This window comes from Salmo salar, chromosome 15 (genome assembly GCF_965601325.2).
Source record: "Salmo salar chromosome 15, fSalSal1, whole genome shotgun sequence".
NCBI lineage: Eukaryota > Metazoa > Chordata > Actinopteri > Salmoniformes > Salmonidae > Salmo > Salmo salar.
Window position 1 is genome coordinate 59545491 of NC_138305.1, and position 20101 is coordinate 59565591.

The following is a 20101-nucleotide window of genomic DNA, read 5'->3' on the forward strand; positions in this document are numbered from 1 at the left end:
CACCTTGGCCTGGATGAGGGCAAGGTTCTTGGCAGTCTGGCGAAATACACTTCCACTTTGGTATGGAGATGCAATATGGCAGTCGTGCCAACATATCTCATCGACCACTTAGTGGAAGGGACTTTGTGGATCTGAGGCTCTTTCCCCTGTTGCCTCCATCATCCTCCAAATCCCACCAACATCAGCCACCTCAGAGTGCAACTGGTCCTTGTTTGGGAACACACACACACACACACACACACGGGTTGAAAAATTGGTGGCCATTCAGGCAAATTTTAGGCTTTTTGGGCCTGACAACAAGCCATTCTCAACAAGGTTGGAAAGTGACATTGAAGATGAGGCCTCAGTCTGATGTTCAAGAGGTGGACATTGAGGTCCAGGGAGGAGACATGGAAGCCAGAGAGGAAGACAACCAAAGCTTTAGTTCTAGACTATCATTTTTGCAGATATATGTTGTAAACGTTTTTGGGAGATGTGACAGCTCATTGGGGATCATTCAATATTCCCTTTCTTGTTCAGTGAAATCATCCCATGTGAAGAGTCAACTCAATTAAAGTTCACTTCGTAGCTAAATTGTGTTTATTTCTATTAAAGGATTTAATAATTTGTAATTATGTCTACTTATGATAAGGTAAAAGGTTTGTCTCCATATGATATGGTAAATATATCCAATGCAAAAAACATCGACATCTAAATGTACATATATTTTCATTAATTCCCATTAATTGGAAAGTTTCCACCTCTGAATATTCCCCAAAATGTGCAACCCTAGTGGGGGTGCTTTGCTGGTGACACTGATTTACTTAGAATTCAAGGCACACAAGCAGCATGGCTACCACAGCATTCTGCAGCGATACGCCATCCCATCTGGTTTGGGCTTAGTGGGACTATCATTTGTTTTTCCAACAGGACAATGACAACACCTCCAGGCTGTGTAAGGGCTATTTGACAAAGAAGGAGAGTGATGGAATTCTGCATCAGATGACCTGACCTGGCCTCCACATCCACCCGAACTCAACCCAACTGAGATGGTTTGGGATGAGTTGGAACGCAGAGTGAAGGAAAAGCAGCCGACAAGTGAGTGCTCAGCATATATGTGGAAACTCCTTCAAGACTGTTGGAAAAGCATTCCTCATGAAGCTGGTTGAGAGAATGCCAAGAGTGTGCAAAGTTGTCATCAAGGCAAAGGGTGGCTACTTTGAAGAATCTCGAAATATATTTTGATGTGTTTAACACCTTTTGTTACTAAATTATTCCATGTGTTATTTCATAGTTGCTGTCTGCAATGTAAAAAAAAAAAAAAGTAAAAATAAAGAAAAACCCTTGAATGAGTAAGTGTCCAAATTTTGACTGGTACTGTATTTTACCCGCTTTTTCTCCCCAATTTCGTGATAGCCAATTGCGATCTTGTCTCGTCGCTGCGACCCCAAAGGGCTCGGGAGGGGAAAGTCGAGTCATGCGTCCTCAGAAACATGACCTGCCAAACCATGCTTCTTAACACCCGCACGCTTAACCCAAGAGGTGCCCGGCCCGCCAAAAGGAGTCAAAGGCATTATTATAAATTAAATGAAACTGTTCCACATGAAAACCATAACTGCCACGCAGATTGGTAAAAATTGTAAGAAATTGGGCATACAACATGACTCCTTGTGTAGCCCATTGTCAGCAACTTCAGGAAAGTAAAGCCATAATCAGCAAAAGCCAGTAAGAGCGTGAGGAGGATGGTCGGGTCAGGTTCTTGATCTCTGGCTCCCTCAAGTCATTTAAGTCTTATTTAATCAAAAAGTGTGCTTAAACCATCAGACAAGCTCAACGCATATATAGTTGATTTTATTAAAACACATAGGGTATGTCTATGGAAAAAAATAAAATGTTTTTGGGGGGACCGCCCTAACCACACACACAGTCACAGCACTGTCTGAGTAATTCTAGCCACCCAGGGTGGTCAGCCATGACTGCCCTTGGAGGAGGTCAGTGTTATCCCCAAACAGAAATATGAGGCAGAGAAGTGATAGGATTGATAGAGATCAGGCTGGATGCTAGATGGCCTGAGCATTGTGGTATCTATCATACACTGGGAGGCTCACAGCGGACGCACACACGCGGACACACACACGCGCGCGGCTACTTAGATTCTACAGGCCGAAATGTAAGCCAGCTCAGTTTGGTTGTTGATCCTCCAGGAAAACCGTTTTCTGATTACTTTTGTGGGCAGTTCTCTAACCCTGTTTGAAGTACATTAACGCCATAAAGACATAAGATAAACACAGTTATAAGTACAAAGACCACATGAAATAACATTACATTTCATCCAGCTCAGTGAGGGTATATGATAGGAGAGGCTGTTGTGCGCTACCTACATTTATACCTTTAGTCTTAAACACGACAAGCTCCCATTCTCCTCAGAAAGCGGTTGTGCTCAGTGTGGCTCTGCAGTGAGGAACTGGGAGTTAAATACTGTGGAACAAATGGGGATTTCCACAGCAGAGACTACAGCTCACTATAGTCATTGTGTCTCGGGATGAGAGACTGTAGTATGACATTCCCAGAAAGTTTTCCAGTTAATTCTTAAATCCGGATTCCCGGAAAGCCGACAGGTGGTGCTTTGTTTTGGAAGGTGAGAAGATGTAGGAGAAGGGCGAAGGAGACTTTTAAACTTCAAAGTGAGATGGGTAAAAAATATTTAGCAAACAAAATAGACTGAGAATAGATAGAATTTAAGTACCAAAAGCCGCCTTGATGAGGGTCTAACCTCTCATGGACAGACTACATAACATAAATGGTATCGTAAATGTCTTTCAAAAGACTATGGGATGTGACGACTAACGAGCAACAGCAGTTCTGGTGCTTTTGTTTTCCATCACTGATTGTTTTGACTTATCAGGATTGCGAGAAGGTAATGCTTAAAGTGGGGGCGGGGATTTCATGCAATTATTTCAAGCGGAAAGTTTTTGGAAGTGGAGGGGCTTTGGAGAGTTTCCATTTAGAGGGGTGGAGACTTCACTAGTCTCATTAGTGTGTCATCCCAAATGTATGGGAAAAGATGACAATTACGCAAGATTTTAGTTCTGGGTTTCCAAGACTAAAGAGGATCTAAAGCTGGTGAAATTGTTATTTTTCATTCGGCATCGAGTAGTCTCATAGTAAGTCCCCACACAACACTTATCATCAAGCAGCATTTCTGATAAGGAGACCTGTCTTTCCTTTGATAACAGTGGGTGGAAAACAAAATAATGTTCATTACAACTACAACTGAAGTAAAATCTCTGTTGGATTGATCTAGAATAACAGATGTTACAGACTTTAAGGGATGCCATAACAAATAATAAAAAACACTAGGTCAAGTGGTATACTAGTGTGCATATTTACCTGAGCCAATCTCTTTCTACTGGTAGCGTGGATACTACACGAGGCAAGGAGGGGTCACACAGGGCAAAACAGAGTTTCTCATTTATCTTAGGACGATGGGGTAAATTTACCAAGAAGGCTATGGATTGGTTACTCTCTTAAAGAGTTAAGTGTCTTATGTAACAGGGCTCACACACTCTACATTTTAGTCATTTAGCAGACGCTCAATTATTGTTAAGTGCACAGACCGATGGCTCGGGGATTCGAACCAGCAACTTTTCGGTTACTGGCACAACGGTCTTAACCGCTAGACTACCAGCCACTTGTCTGTGATAAAACACTGTGGCGTGATGATTCTGTTCTTATGGGGAGCAAAGACAGAGCGCTCTCATAAAAGTATTAAAACGCTCTCAGCCTTATTCCTCATAGGAACACTCTCCTTACACGCGTGGGTGTGTGGTATGGAACATTCTGCCCTGCTATAACAAGGATCTGTCAGTCACGCAACATTACAGGGAAGATGCAGTGCAGCCACTCACATTGACACGAGCACACAGAGCAAGAGAGACAGAGCAAGACAGACAGGTACACCAGTAAATGACATGATGTCTGGTTTGTTCTAGAACTACAGATGACTGGTGTAATGAGTTGTTAGGTGGGCGATGTTTTCCGCGTCTGAGTAAATGGATCTTTCCTCCTCACTAATGCAGATACGGCGGGTAGCCTTGAGTGCTGCTCCAGCAGTAATTTAATATAATTAAAAGGTGCCAGTCTGCTCTACTGTTCTTTCAATGGCTTAATGTGACTCATGTCCCTTAATGCACCCATCCAAACAGCCAGGGAGCCACAGTGTGTGTGTTAGGGAAGTGACAAAACAAAGAAAAAAAGTGTATGTTTAAACTGCCATTTTTGGGGGGGGGGGGGGGGGGGGGTTTCATTAAAACGAGAATGTAGTGGTATGACCGCTAGGGGGTAAATAACTTGTACCGCAGTCAGAGTAGGCTTAGGCATCTGGAATCTGCTTTGTGGCCATCTCCGGTCTATAATATATCCACACAATTTCCCTTCCTCATGATGCCATTTATTTTGTTAAGTGCAGCAGTCCCTCCTGCAGCAAAGCATCCCCACAACATGATGCTGCCACCCCCGTGTTTCACGGTTGGGATGGTTTTCTTCAGCTTGCAAGCCTCCCCCTTTTTCCTCCAAACATAATGATGGTCATTATGGCCAAACAGTTCTATTTTTGTTTCATCAGACCAGTGGACATTTCTCCAAAAAGTACAATCTTTGTCCCCATGTGCAGATGCAAACTGTAGTCTGACTTTTTTAATGGCGGTTTTGGAGCAGTGGCTTCTTCCTTGCTGAGCGGCCTTTCAGGTTGTGTCGATATAGGACTCGTTTTACTGTGGATATAGATACTTTTGTACCCGTTTCCTCCAGCATCTTCACAAGGTCCTTTGCTGATGTTCTGGGATTGATTTGCACTTTTCGCACCAAAGTATGTTCAGCTCTAGGAGACAGAACACGTCTCCTTCCTGAGCGGTATGACGGCTGCGTGGTCCCATGGTGTTTATACTTGCATACTATTGTTTGTTCGGATGAACGTAGTACCTTCAGGCGTTTAGAAATTGCTCCCAAGGATGGACCAGACTTGGAGGTCTACAGGTCTTGGCTGATTTCTTTTGATTTTCCCATGATGTCAAGCAAAGAGGCACTGAGTTTGAAGGTAGGCCTTGAAATACATCCACAGGTACACCTCCAATTGACTCAAATGGTGTCAATTAGCCTATCAGAAGCTTCTAACACCATGACATTTTCTGGAATTTTCCAAGCTGTTTAAAAGGCACAGTCAACTAAGTGTATGTAAACTTCTGACCCACTGGAATTGAGATCCAGTGAATTATAAGGGAAATAATCTGTCTGTAAACAATTTTTGGAAAAATTACTTGTCATGTCATGCACAAAGTAGAAGTCCTAACCGACTTGCCAAAACTATAGTTTGTTAATAACAAGAACTTTGTGGCGTGGTTGAAAAACTAGTTTTAATGACTCCAACCTAAGTGTACGTAAACGTACGACTTCAACTGTACACGGGGTACCAGTACCGAGTTCATGTGCAGGGGTATGAAGTAATTGAGGTAGATTTGTACATATAGGTAGGGGTAAAGTGACTAGGCAACAGGATAGACAACAGTAGCAGCAGCATTGTTGACGAGTCAAAAGAGCTAGCGCAAAAAGGGTCAATGCAGATATTCATGGTAGATATTTGGTTAACTAGTTAGCAATCTTATGGCTTAGGGGAAGAAGTTGTTCAGGGTCCTGTTGGTTCCAGATGTGGTGCATCGGTATCACTTCCTTACTGTGGCAGAGAGAACAGTATGACTTGGGAGGCTGGAGTCTGAACTTTTAGGGCTTTCCTCTTCCTCTAGTGTTGCTTTCATTTGTTACTCACAACAAAAAACAAGTCTAGCCAGGTGATCACAGTGCTTCTCCCTACATCCCCTTTTCTAATGAAAACCACAACCATAAGACCCACTAATAATGTAATTGTTTTATCAAAATAGCTAACCCTTTTTTGCAATAATCATTGATCTGGCTTTCAAATGTGTATGAAAATGCCCTTTTTTTTTTTTACACATTTAACCATAAACAATACACATCCAGAAACTTCTGGGGAGCAGGATTTATAGAAAATAAACACGTCTCAAACAATCTCTAAAGCACAAGTCCACGTGCTAGTGAGCAGCCAGCTAATCTTTATATTTAAAGTATAGCCAAGTTGGATCTACTTGCTTGCTAAAAAGGCAGAACCGTTGAACTGTTATGAATACACCCTCCTGTCTGTCTTCAACTGTTTGAACAGCCTGTTCACTTTGTTTAGATGTTGAAATCAAGTGGCCTACATGGATAATATGACACTCATTTCTCAGAATGAGAATGAGTTGCCAATTCCTTATATAAATGCATCTTTTAATGCTCACTGCTCAATTATAAAAACAGACTAGACAGCTAGCACATAACAGTATGTGGCTAAAATGCTGCTAGTGGTACCACAACACAGCGCGAGACAGAAACTGAGCCTTCATTTTCCACAATGTTCATTAACACTCGCGTTTTAGTATGGTGTGCTCTGTTCTACATTTTGGGAGTTGAGACATAAGGCTACCGTTAGAAGGGGAAAAAAATAAAAATATTTTTTTTTTAAAAATTAAATAAAAAGACAGATTCTGTTGGACCAAATCACAAATAGCGAGTTGAAACAGCTTGTTGTCAGAGAGGAAGAAGTGATCTTTCGTCTTTGTTGCTGTGAGTGGCAGGGTGTGGCGCTTGGTGTATGTGTGAGTGGGAAGGTGCACAGTGCACACAGAACAGAAAAAGTGAAGGAGATGAGACCATTTCTGTAATCAGACGACGTGAGGAGCGCTTTATATCTGTGGCAAATATTTAGAAAGATACATTACGTTACAGCATTGTTGCATTAGGTAGGCCTATTTTCAGATTTTTTTCCCCCCTTTGATGATCATGATTGATTCCCGTTACTGGTAGTTTTGTGGTAACTGCAGTGATTTGAATTTTGGTTAGGGATTTTTTTTTTTTTACATAACGATTCAACTTCATTTAAACTTTTTGAAGTTTAAACGTTCACACTGCTAGTGTGTCTGTGGTTAGGAAAATGAATATGCTTGGAGGAACGCAGAGACATTAGCTAGTTAATTATTCAGACTGGGGAAGCCAGAGAGAAATAGATGGAGGACAAACATTCCAGACAGCCACATCAATAACAAAATCAGACTTATATTCTCATATTCTTACTCAATGGTAACTCATATGACAATAATGCAGCATGTGTGTAGCGGTTAATGGGTTTTTAAGCTGCTTTCATAGACAGAAGAATTATAACAAATCAGGCATGACTGATCAGATGATGGAGATATGATGATGATCGGATTCAAGTCACTTTTAGAGACCGGCAGTGTTTAGCTGCCTCCATAAGCCTGCTTTTATGGATCAAAGGCCTGACGACTTACCAGATGATGATAACGGTGTGACATGCCACTTGGGATCATCTATTAGCAAATTGGTGGGCAAAGCCGAACCGAGGGAAACTTCTGCATCTAAAGACTCCCAAAATGTTTTGGTTAAAATACACTATATATACACAAACGTATGTGGACAGCCCTTCAAATAAGTGGATTCGGTTATTTTAGCCACACCCGTATAAAATCCAGCACACAGCAATCTCCATAGACAAACACTGGCAGTAGAATGGCCTTACCGAAGAGCTCAGTGACTTTCAACGTGGCACCGTCATAGGATGCCACCTTTACAACATCAAATTTCTACCCTGCTAGAGCTGCCCCGGTCAACTGTGAGTGGTGTTATTGTGAAGTGGAAACGTCTAGGTGCAACAATGGCTCAGCCGCGAAGTGGTAGGCACTTGCAACACTCACTACAGAGTTCCAAACTGCCTCTGGAAGCAACGTCAGCAAAAGAACCGTTCGTCGGGAGCTTCACAAAACGGGTTTCCATGGCTGAGCAGAAGAGTGGAGGCTGTTATAACAGCAAAAGGGGGGACCAACTCCATATTAATACCCATGATTTTGGTATGCGATGTTTGACAAGGTGTCCACATACTTTTGTAAAAATAAACACTTTCCAACTGGTCTCGCACATAATGTCTAAGCAACCATCCTGATCAATTAGCAGATATGAGAGCAACACCAGCACAGGGGATTCACCATATTAGCCTTCTTAATACAGGTGGTCAATCTTCTGAGGTGTGCAGGAATTGGGTAACTGGCTAAGTCCCTAAGAACATCTATTACGGTTCTTGAACATAAGTGAACGTCTATGATGAATGTCCATTTGTGATAGACATAACTGACTGCATTACAGGAAAACAATGAAAGTAAATGCCCAGAGCTGTGTGTGAGTGTGTGTGTTTATTTATGCATAATTAGAATGGCAGTGAAGAGACAAACTTATTGAAAACCCACCGCCAGTCTGCTGTCGACCGTGACAGCCCTGGAATGTAATTTGGGGTGGTTGAGATTTCCCTAAACCCACAAACACTCCCCAAACAATAAATATGCCATTCAACCTGCCTGGCCATACAGCCGCTTTGATTGATCAGATAGATTATCTGAAAAAATTAAAAACGCAGTGGAGAGTAAACGCTCTAAATTGCATCAATTCAGTCTGTCAAGAGTCAAGGATAGGGAAAGAAAAATGAATAATGCCTAGATGTCTAGAGCCATCGTACTCTGCATTGCTTGATTAGTAGAAATGAAAACCAACGCCAATGCACAGTGTTATGTTTGGACATCAACAAAAGTTGACGCTTAAACCTTACTATAGCAACAAGCATACGTCTCACCTTAGTTGGTATCATAGCACACTTACAGGTAAAATATTTAGTGTTAAGTAACATTCAGCAAATCAAAACCGAAGTGGGAATCAAACCCACAACTCAAAGACCCTCTGGATAGGAGCATCTGTTAGATGACTAAAACGTCACGTAGATGGCCTTAACCATCAGAAGTACACTTTATATTGCTCCATTCAAACCCCACTTCCCCTGACAACAACAATGTAGTCGGACTCAATGGACATGCAAGCAGGCATCAACAAGAGATGCTCAATCAACAAAACGCAACTCTTCCAGGCCTGTTTGACATAAAGGGGATTCAGTCATTTACTATGATATCCATTTGCAACTATCTGCATGGCATGTCAATAACACCGACGATATTAAACTCTGGAGGACAATGACCAACTTTGGCAGAGTGGAAGTGTATACTTAACACATGTCCGGAAGACAAACGACTAAGGCTGCGTGAGCGGAATTAAAACACACAGACCGAGCGCGAGAGAGAGAGAGAGAGACTTGTCCTCAGAGATCTATTCACACTTGTCAGAGCTCATCTGCACCCTAAAACAAAGGGAAGAGAAAAGGCATCAGAGTGGATTTTACATTAATTTCCCGCTTGGTGCCACAATGTTCCAGCAGGCATCTGTGCACACAAAATGGCAGCTTATGCTGAGAGCTCATCGCTGGATGGCTTGGGGGGGATTTCATTAGCTAGCACCACAGGGTGTGTATGTTTGTGTGGCCAATGGGTAAAACAGCTGTGACTGAATCTCTAGGTCCAGATCTAATAACATGAAGACTCGTAACAGTTTCAGATGGGGCCAAATGCTTTTTGCGACTTCAATTTTCTAATAATATAAAATAAGAGGGATATTAGGTACTGGGGGAGATTCAGATGAAACCTTCTGTTCCAGTTTTTCCACATGGAGTGTCAGCCCCCTAGAGTTGATGTCCACACCCGCACATAGCAAAATACAAAAATCGCCATCAAAGTTTTTATTAAGGAAGAAACTTGTTTTTGCATGGGCTGCATCTCAACCCAACGCACCCTCCGATGTCGGCCTTTCGTCTCTGCAGTGGAAGGTTGCAGAGCTATAGCTGTTTGTCAAACCCAGAGACATTCCGAAAATCGGTCTTCTCAAAAAAACGCTTGGGCTAGAAATTGTTTACTGTATGACACCCACAAGCTTCACGGGACTCGTCTCAAGTCGCTGGCGCTGGCATCCCAAATCCGAACAGATCTTCTCACAAAAACGTATGTAATATCCAAATGGTTTGAGGTAGAAACTAATATGACCCCACCATCAAAAGCAGAGACTCTCACGAACATGACCACATTCTGTTTCTATGGGCTAATTCAATGTTTCATCAAATATTATTTTATACCTACAGAGGTCCTAAAATTCTAAATCAGTTTTGATTTTTCCAGGTTTCTGTTTTTCCCCATGTTTTTCAGGTTCTCACACTCACAATCCACAACAACGCTTAAACCACATCAGTACCGTGAGGGAAAAAAATTGCCAACAAGGGTTTTGCCACCAAGTACTAGGTCATGTTTTGCGGAGGGGTCAAATACTTATTTCCCTCATTAAAATGCAAATAAATGTATAAACATTTTTACGTGTTTTTCTGGATTTTTTTGTTGTTATTCTTTCTCTCACTGTTCAAATAAACCTACCATTAAAATGATAGACTGAATTTCTTTGTCAGTGGGCAAACGCACAAAATCAGCACGGGATCAAATACTTTTTTCCCTCACTGTATGCTAGACCACTTCTGAGATCTGGGAAAAATGTAAGACATTTAGATTTTTGGGAGTAGTTACACTTTAATTAAACTGTGCACCAGGAAGAGACCGTTGTTTGGTTAGCAATGTTTGTTACGCAAATGTGACTCCAGAGTTTGCCAAACAAAATGGCCACTGGATCGATGCAAATAATCCTAATAGCAATCTGCCAAGTAGGGTTAGGCTACTTTGTACTTAACATTTAATTGAGAAGGTTTTTGGGAAAGCCTTTCCATCTCTCCATTAAGACGGTTATCATAAGCATCATTGCTAATGGCTACACAATGTGTAGAAATACATGCACAGCGCACACAGACAGGGGCATTCCTGTGCCGTTTCAGAAAGTTGTAGGAAAATACAACTCACCGATGCATTTTGTTCATGTCTTATGATTAACTTGTTCAATACATTTAATTGATTTCCTACTAAAGTTCAATACATTGTTGAATATGGATGAATTCCGTTTTCATGTCTGGATTTTGCGATTCAATCTGCAACACATTTTATAGGGCCCCTACAAAGGCTTAAGGTAAATTCACACGCTATGGAGACGGAAGGTACGGAGCGTAACGCAGTGTTGCAAAGGTTTTTTGCTACCTGGAAATTGAGAGGCAACATCTCATTCCTTGAGAAGACTTGAGGGGCAGTATTGAGTGAGTTTTGCAATTAAAGTCCCACCCCTGTGTCGCCATCACATCTTTTCCAGTATCCCTGGTAAAACACAGAAACAATGGGAACGTGCTGCTACTTCGCTTATACTACTTGCAACCGTCCGTGGTTTGTTCTTTTCTTTAGAGACTTGCTATGAGCAATGTCTAGGTCTCTGTCCAGTTGAGGAGAGTCTGTGGGCTGATGAGAATACGACAACCTCTACAACCCTTCGATGGGGTTGTATTCGGACAAGCACGCAAAAGACAACAGCTGGAGGAAGATATCATGAAATGTGAACACCGATACTGATATCAAAAGAAACATGGAGAAAGATTCGGGGCCGGTATGTTCGCAATCTGTAAAGGGTGAAAGAGACTAGGAGGTTATACACAAGGTTATACATGGTCATGTAGATTATGTGAAAGTCTTGAGCCTAAAAAATATATGACAAACAAACACCCCAAGGATTGAAGTGACTCATTATGGTAGTCTTTGGGACAATCGAAAGTATTGAAAAAGTCTTTCCTTGTTAATGCTTCGTATAGGTTGTTGTACAAGAGACGTATTCTCCATCGTCCCCTCTTGTAGTGTTCAGGGGTCATTTTTTCTTCTACTGAGTAGTAAGAGCCATTCAAGTTCTAGCAGTTCAACCTGTAGCAATTGCAATTCATACTTCCTCGGCTAGTTAAATCCTTAAAAAAAGGTAGCGTTGAAAAGCACAGAACACCAGACAAAAGGATCCAGAAGTTCAAATGACATCGCTAGCTAGTCAGAGTGTCTCGGATCCTCTTGCTTGGTTAGCTACTCTGGCTTCCCAAGCCCCCTAGTGGATACACAATACACAAGGCGGACTTCCTCTCTGGGTGAAACGCATTGACGATGTGGACAAGTGTGCATTGCCCCCCCCCCCACCCCACCAACACTTTCACATGCATGCACGTCGATCAACGGCGAAGCTTGTAGCCCTTCCTTACTCTTCCCAAAGTAATTTAAACTAAAATTATTCGATAGACTAGGTATAACAGTTATGTAAAAAAAAAAGCACTGACATCAGAAAGTGTAAAGCGTTGACAATTTCTTACTTCAAACTCATTTCACAGCTACGGTCTGCTACCATAAGGAGCATCCATATTGCTGTACTAACAAGCACTGAAAGTTTCAGTTTGAAAAAGTGGTGGTCATTTAATAATCTTTGCTATGCTAATAGTGTCTAGTCTGATACCTGGTGGTTCTGTAGAGCTGGTCCTCTCTGCTCTATTAAACGTTCTAGTTGGCGGTTTCCACTGACTGAGGGGGAAACTGTGAATGTGAAAGGGCCTGATCATTACCTACTAGTCTTGGACTGTTCCTTTATTCAACAGAAGAATGTACTCTAATTTGCTATAGTACTTTACCCAATCAAAGCTTACGCTCTTCTGGAGGAAAGTCAAAAACAGTTAGGACTGACCTCAGAAATGAATTGTTAGATTGTTCCCATCATATGACTTTACCTGTATCCTAATACGTTTCGTTTCCTTAGAAACTAAAAGACTCATTGTGTGCTCCTTAACATGAGTCCATGCGGTGTCTGTGTTCCCCATGAGGGGATGTGGGTCAGCTGGTTTTGTTTCTTAGGTAGCAGCAGCTGGGGTACAGCATGCCTGGATGAGCACACACACTACCTCAGTGTCCACACGCACATGGGCCTGCGGCTCTCCAGTGAGCTCTCTTAGATTTCTGTTGCATGCATACTGAACACAACCATGAGCGCCAACAATGGAAGTCTTTACTTGGCCAGGTCAATGCTTGTACAGACAGTGACACTATACGAGCTTGAAGAGGACACATCCATGGCATTCAACAGAAAGGAAAGAGGAAGATAGTTTTGTTCTCAGTGTGTATTGAAGAATCTCTGAATACAGACAATAGAAACACCATGTCTGTACATGCATCTACTTCCCCTGTTGTTCCATAGCACATATCCAGGTCATGGTCTATTCAACCACCCATGTCGTCAAGAAGAAGTGTTTACTTATAAAAAAATAAAATAAATGTCTCTTCTCATCAAGAACTTCTGATGAATTGGCAGGCAGGGGAGAGTGAGACAAAGGGTGGAGAGAGAGGCGATAAAAGGACAGAGAGAAAAGGATGGTTGTTTCCACTGAGGTGTGAGTGGAGACTGAGGCAGAACGTGATAGAGCCAACAGGCAGGAAGACATTCAGCCTCCAGTGGGCTGTTGCTTTGGGCTCCATATTGACAAACCTGTAGTAGATACTGTAAATTACTCCAATGTAAAAATGTAAGTATTGAGTGAGTGCTTACATTTTCATACTGGTCTCCCAAGGGAAAAATGCATTAGCTCGAAGAACTCTATACAGGCCTTATTGCACGCCATTTTACAACCTACAGCTTTAAATGAATTGTGAAAACTGCTCTTCTCTGTCCTGGCACCCCAATGGTGGAACCAGCTTCCCCCTGAAGCTAGGACAGGCAGAGTCCCTGCCCATTTTCCAAAAACATCTGAAACCCAATTTATGATTATTATTATTTATTGATTTTAAAACGCTTAACCAGCACTTGTCCTTGACCCTCCCCACCTCCCAGCTCTGACTACTAACAACTATGCAATTGAGGAAAAATGTACTTTCTATGCCTGTGATATGTGGTTGTCCCACCTAGTCATCTTAAGATGAATATACTAACTGTATGTCACTCTGGATAAGTATGTCTGCTAAATGACTCAAATGTCAAATGTTATTGTGACAGCATTGTTATATCATGCCGGTAGAGTGTTCTCCTTGACTCATGTCGGGAGTTCTTGGAATATTACTAAAAGAAAAAAAACAGCTGATGGGCTCTCCAATCATGGTTAACATTGACAGTCAACATAAAAAGCTGAATGTCGGGGGGGGGGGGGGGGACAACTTACAAAGCTCTAAATATAAGCCTAGAGCTAATGCAAGACATTTTACAAGAACTACTATAATGGCAAACTGAGCAGCAGAGCTACAGCTAATTGTGTTAACATGAACATGCAGGATTTACAAGGTACCTACACAAATAGCCAAGTATTCCCAAGTTAAAGACAGTCAGCTCACATGGTTTCTAGAAACTTGAGGCGTATGAATGGGAACACAGGAGAGTGAATTATGGATGAGGGGAAGGTACAGTGGTTGAACTCTCCTCCATATCCTCCTGGCAGTGCCCTCACTATAAACCCAGGAGGGCCCTGGGCTGGCACAGCCTAAACCGGCAGGTTATGGGGCTCAAATAACTCCATATAGCCTAGTACAATATTTGGCCCAAACTAAACAGGTAGCCTAATGGCTCGGAACTGGCGCTCCATCACAGATTCCTCAATTTCGACCAAAATCACACGGGGCTACCACAGTGCTATGGGAAATAGAGCTAACTGAAGGCCCTGGGTAGAAGTTTACCCAAATTCACTCTGGTTTACCCTCACCCAATCATAACCTTTGCTGATGGAGTTGCCCCTAGACACTGATTCAACGCCAGTTATGTTTTTCAGCCTAGACAACTTCATCAGCGGCAGTCTCTCTCTTCCCAAAGGGGGGCAATGTGTGCAAGATTCTGTCATATCTATCTCAACACATAATTGATTCCCCCTGATCAATTAATTGGACATGTCACCAAAGTGCTCCAGGTGAAAATTGGTTGCCGATGATGAAATAATGAATTACCCGAGCTAATTAATTAAGCTCTGGAGCGTGGTGATAAGTTGTGGGACACAGTGAATTAGTGACTGACATGTGCAACACTTTGCTTTGGCTCCTGAGATAAAAAGGGGAGACACTAACGGGGGAGACGGAATTTGCCAATTTAACCTCCTTGGATTGGTCAGACAGGGTAAACAGAAGAGGAACATAATATACTTGACTACTTCTACATGAAATTCATAATCACAACCACTTAAAACCCCTTGGGTTACTAATAGCAAATGTAACAATGTAAACATTGTTAGAGGATTGACTGAGGTCAGATGTGGTTGTAGCTGATTGTGTTGAATACACCCACAGAATAAAAAGCGAGCTTGAAGTATTTTGATTAAAAAGGAAGAAAAGAATCTCCTTGACTACTACATGCAATTAGTCAATCACTTGAAAGACCTTGCATTATTGGAAACAAACGTGATGACAGACAATTCTACAGGTTTGACAAAGGTCAAAGATTGATCCACTGTAACTGAAGCTGGTTGTGTTTACGCTATGTACTGTACTTATAGTTTATACTCTTAGGCCTATAAGTCACACGCAAAGGAAAGAAAATGCCTTCAACACATCAATCCAAGTCCACACTGTAAGCCCTGAATTGTGTTAAGGCGAAAGTGCAGTACAATAAATCCAGCATTGCTTCTCGCCTCCTACATCCAGACAGATAATTAACAGCAAGCTAGAAGCTAAGATGCACACAAAATATTAAAAGTAAAAAGACTCGTCAAGGCCTACTTCTCCCTGGGCCAAAACTCTGGTATACACACAGCAGGAGGCCAATTACTGGTCTCCAGAGAGACAAGCGCCATGCTGTGGCAGAACAGAGTATGCCGTAAGATCTAGTCCAGTAGTGCCTATACTGTAATCGTGTGGTGGCTTTATTTGTTATTTACGTTAGTGGTTATTGTGACCCAACAGATTCTGAAACAATACTTCTAGACAAATCTTACAAGTAGGCCTAAACTGAGGGGACACCAGGTAACTAGGCTGAACTAGGATTCAAATACAGCAGAAGATTTAAATCACAGAGGTGTAAACATCTTCATTCATTCAGACAAACTCAGTGGTACAGGCAACAACCTCAGGTATCCTCCAATAACACCAACACTCCCTCCTGGTTGTCAGTGGTACAGGCAGGTAATGATCTGGTCTGTCTGCCCGCCCGCCCCGCCCGTGTGCACCTGGCGGTGGGGGCAGGTAATTGCTACGTGGCGTAGTGCCGCTCCTCACAGCACTGGGACGACGTAGACACATGAGAGAAGACTAGAGTCTCTAACGTGGCTGCCCACTGTGTGCGTGTGTGTTGAGCTAACACGGTGAGGCTGCTGATTTGTGGGACGGTGGTTCTGTAATCAGCTAAATGACCTTGTTCTAAATGATCTGAACAACGATTCCTCTACACCTTACACACACAGACAGAACTGAGTCAACCGTGGTGAGAGTGTTAGTTGAGCATGTGTGTGCGTGCCTGCCAGTGTGTGTGTTAAATGAGTACGCTTGTGTATGTGTGGTACTCACTGCTGCTGCAGTGGTGCTTGTCGACGGCCTCTCCCTGAGTGCTGCTCCCAGAGTTCTCCTCTCCAGCCGGCTTCCTGGTGGTTACCACGGCAGCCAGGGAGACAGGAGGCACATCCGGAATCTGGAGGTCTGCAGACAACACACAGGGTCAATAAAAAAAATATGTTTTTTATTGTCACATACATTTGAAAGACGCAGTGAAATGTGTTGTTTTACAAGGTCAGCCCGTAGCGTGCACACACACTCTTCCCGACTCCAGGGCAGAACCATATCAGCCAAGATTAGGTTATGCTGACGCAACCCAACACCAGGCAATCGAACAGTACAAATGGATACCTTTAGCATCTCTACTGGCACATTAAATATTCACTGCTGTATTCCCTTTCTGCTAGTTGACTTCTGCTCCTAAAATATTAATTTGCGGCAGCTTTGTGTGTGCGTGCGCATCGCCGTGAAACGAAGGAAATCAGCAGTGATGTGTGTGACCCTAGAAAACCCCTAGTCTTTGATGAGACTGTGTTTCTAAGACAGGAGACTAAGCCTTAGCAGTTTCAATAATATGGTTGTAAAAAGCTCTTATGTGCTCAGAGTGTATCAGCCTGCACACAACCCATCCTCTCTTTTCCCTCCATCCCCATTTCCTCATTCCACCTCCATCACAAGAGCGGCTTACCTCAGTTACTCACATGCATGTTTCTGCTCTGCACGCATGTTTGTACAGGATTATTCATTGATGAATATGTAGTGTGTAGATTTGCACATGATCCTGTATATGCATGTTTGCATGTGTGTGGGTGATTCTGTGTATAGAATCAAGCGGAATGTACATGCATAAGTATGAACATATTGTACAACCAAGTACCTATTACTACCAATACTATATATACATTCTCCTTGTGCGTGTACACTTACAAGTTTGTTTGTGCATGATCGTCTTTCTCTGTGACTATACAAGCTTACATACAGTTGAAGTCGGAAATGTACATACACTTAACTTGGAGTCATTAAAACTCGTTTTTCAACCACTCCACATATTTCTTGTTAACAAACTATAGTTTTGGCAAGTCGGTTAGGACATCTACTTTGCGCATGACACAAGTAATTTTTCCAACAATTGTTTACAGACAGATTATTTCACTGTATCACAATTCCAATGGGTCAGACGTTTACATACACTAAGTTGACTGTGCCTTTAAAAAGCTTGGAAAATTCAAGAAAATTATGTCATGGCTTTAGAAGCTTCTGATAGTCTAATTGACATCATTTGAGTCAATTGGAGGTGTACCTGTGGATGTATTTCAAGGCCTACCGTCAATCTCAGTGCCTCTGCTTGACATCATGGGAAATTCAAAAGAAATCAGCCAAGACCTCAGACAAAAAAATTGTAGACCTCCACAAGTCTGATTCATCCTTGGGAGCAATTTTCAAACGCCTGAAGGTACCATGTTCATCTGTACAAACAATAGTACGCAAGTATAAACACCATGGGACCACGCAGCTGTCATACCGCTCAGGAAGGAGACGCATTCTGTCTCCTAGAGATTAACGTACTTTGGTGCAAAAAGTGCAAATCAATCCCAGAACAGCAGCAAAGAACCTTGTGAAGATGCTGGAGGAAACAGGTACAAAAGTATCTATATCCACAGTAAAACGAGTCCTATAATCGACATAACCTGAAAGGCCGCTCAGCAAGGAAGAAGCCACTACTCCAAAACCGCCATAAAAAAGCCACACTACGGTTTGCAACTGCACATGGGGACAAAGATAGTACTTTTTGGAGAAATGTCCTCTGGTCTGATGAAACAAAAAAAGAACTGTTTGGTCATAATGACCATCGTTATGTTTGGAGGAGAAAGGGGGAGGCTTGCAAGCGAAAGGACACCATCCCAACCATGAAGCACGGCGGTGGCAGCATCATGTTGTGGGGGTGCTTTGCTGCAGGAGGGACTGGTGCACTTCAAAATAGATAGCATCATGAGGGAGGAAAAGTATGTGGAAATATTGAAGCAACATCTCAAGACATCAGTCAGGAAGTTAAAGCTTGGTCGCAAATGGGTCTTCAAAATGGACAATGACCCCCAAGCATACTTCCAAAGTTGTGGCAAAATGGCTTAAGGACAACAAAGTCAAGGTATTGGAGTGGCCATCACAAAGCCCTGACCTCAATCCTATAGAACATTTGTGGGCAGAACTGAAAAAGCATGGAAGCCTACAAACCTGACTCAGTTACACCAGCTCTGTCAGGAGGAACGGGCCAAAATTCACCCAACTTATTGTGGGAAGCTTGTGGAAGGCTACCCGAAACATTTGACTCAAGTTAAACAATTAAAAGGCAACGCTACCAAATACTAATTGAGTGTATGTAAACTTCTGACCCACTGGGAATGAGATAAAAGAAATAAAAGCTGAAATAAATCATTCTATCTACTATTATTCTGACATTTCACATTCTTAAAATTAAGTGGTGATCCTAACTGACCTAAGACAGGGAATTTTTACTCTAATTAAAATGTCAGGAATTGTGAAAAACTGAGTTTAAATGTATTTGGCTAAGGTGTATGTAAACTTCCGACTTCAACTATATGAATAAATCAACATTGGATCCCATTAGAGTGTAGTTAGGTATTCACCAATCACCCTGGAGCAGTGAACATACTGTACACAAGTGGAACATCACAAGTTAATGCATAGTACACAGCCTTAGCAGTGGTGTTAAGTACTTAAGTAAAAATACTTTAAAGTACTACTTAAGTCGTTTTTGGGGTATATGTACTTTATTATTTATATTTATGACTACTTTTACTTTACTACATTCTTTAAGAAAATAATGTACTTTTTACTCCATACGTTTTCCTTGACACCCATAGGTACTCGTCAAATTTACGCACTTATCAACAGAACATCCCTGGTCATCCCTACTGCCTCTGATCTGGCGGACTCTGGCAATCCTACATACAAGGAACGTGTGTGTGTGTGTGTGTGTGTGTGTGTGTGTGTGTGTTCCTCACCCCTCTTCCTGCGTGACTCCTTGATTTCCTCACACATGCGGTTGAACTCTGGGTCGAGCTCCGAGGCCAGCATGGCGTGCGCCGTGTCCTTCAGACTGCACGCTCTGTGGCGGATGATCTTATCTGGAGGGAGAGAAAACACTCCGTCACTAATACTCGCACATGCACTCAATTCTGTATTGGCATTGTAGATACATTATACTTACAGATTCAATTACTTAAGCCTGAAGAATCATATGACAGATATTAATTCGGGCCTATGAGGTTTATGTCCTGCCATCATTCTCTCCCTGCCTCTGCCCTTCACAAGCACACCCTCTGCTGGTCACAACACAAACTACTGGATGTGTCCCTGCCTGGCCTCCAACACAGGGAGCGGAGCAAGGGATTATTGTTCTCTTACTGTTTGGATGCAGACAAAATAGCTGCCTTTGGTGGTGAATGTAAGGAGACAAACCTCAGGCATACAGTGAATCTCTCCTCCCTTCTCACACAGACACAGATAATGCATATCTAACACACACACACACACACACCTCTAACAAAAAAATCTTTATCCTAAAAGCTGGTTGTCAGTGAGTTGAGTGTTTGCACGAGCGCGCATGCATGTGTGTAAACAGACATCCTCCTCTCATTATGCCACACAACCAACAGGTTCAGTAAGAGGGCCAGAGAGGTCGTCATCTGACAGCTTCTAACCACTAATTG

At 42.4% G+C, this 20101-nt stretch overlaps 1 protein-coding gene across 2 annotated transcripts in view; it reads right to left on the reverse strand.

Moving 5' to 3' along the window:
• LOC106571770 (ATPase family AAA domain-containing protein 2B) overlaps nt 1-20101 on the reverse strand; it is a 154022-nt gene that overhangs the window by 71351 nt on the left and 62570 nt on the right. For both annotated transcript variants that reach the window (XM_082961919.1, XM_082961920.1), the window contains exons 23-24: nt 19394-19516; nt 16386-16514 (exon numbers count right to left, since the gene is read on the reverse strand). In XM_082961919.1, the coding sequence (XP_082818045.1) occupies nt 16386-16514; nt 19394-19516 (252 nt within the window). The remainder of the gene's footprint in view (nt 1-16385; nt 16515-19393; nt 19517-20101) is intronic.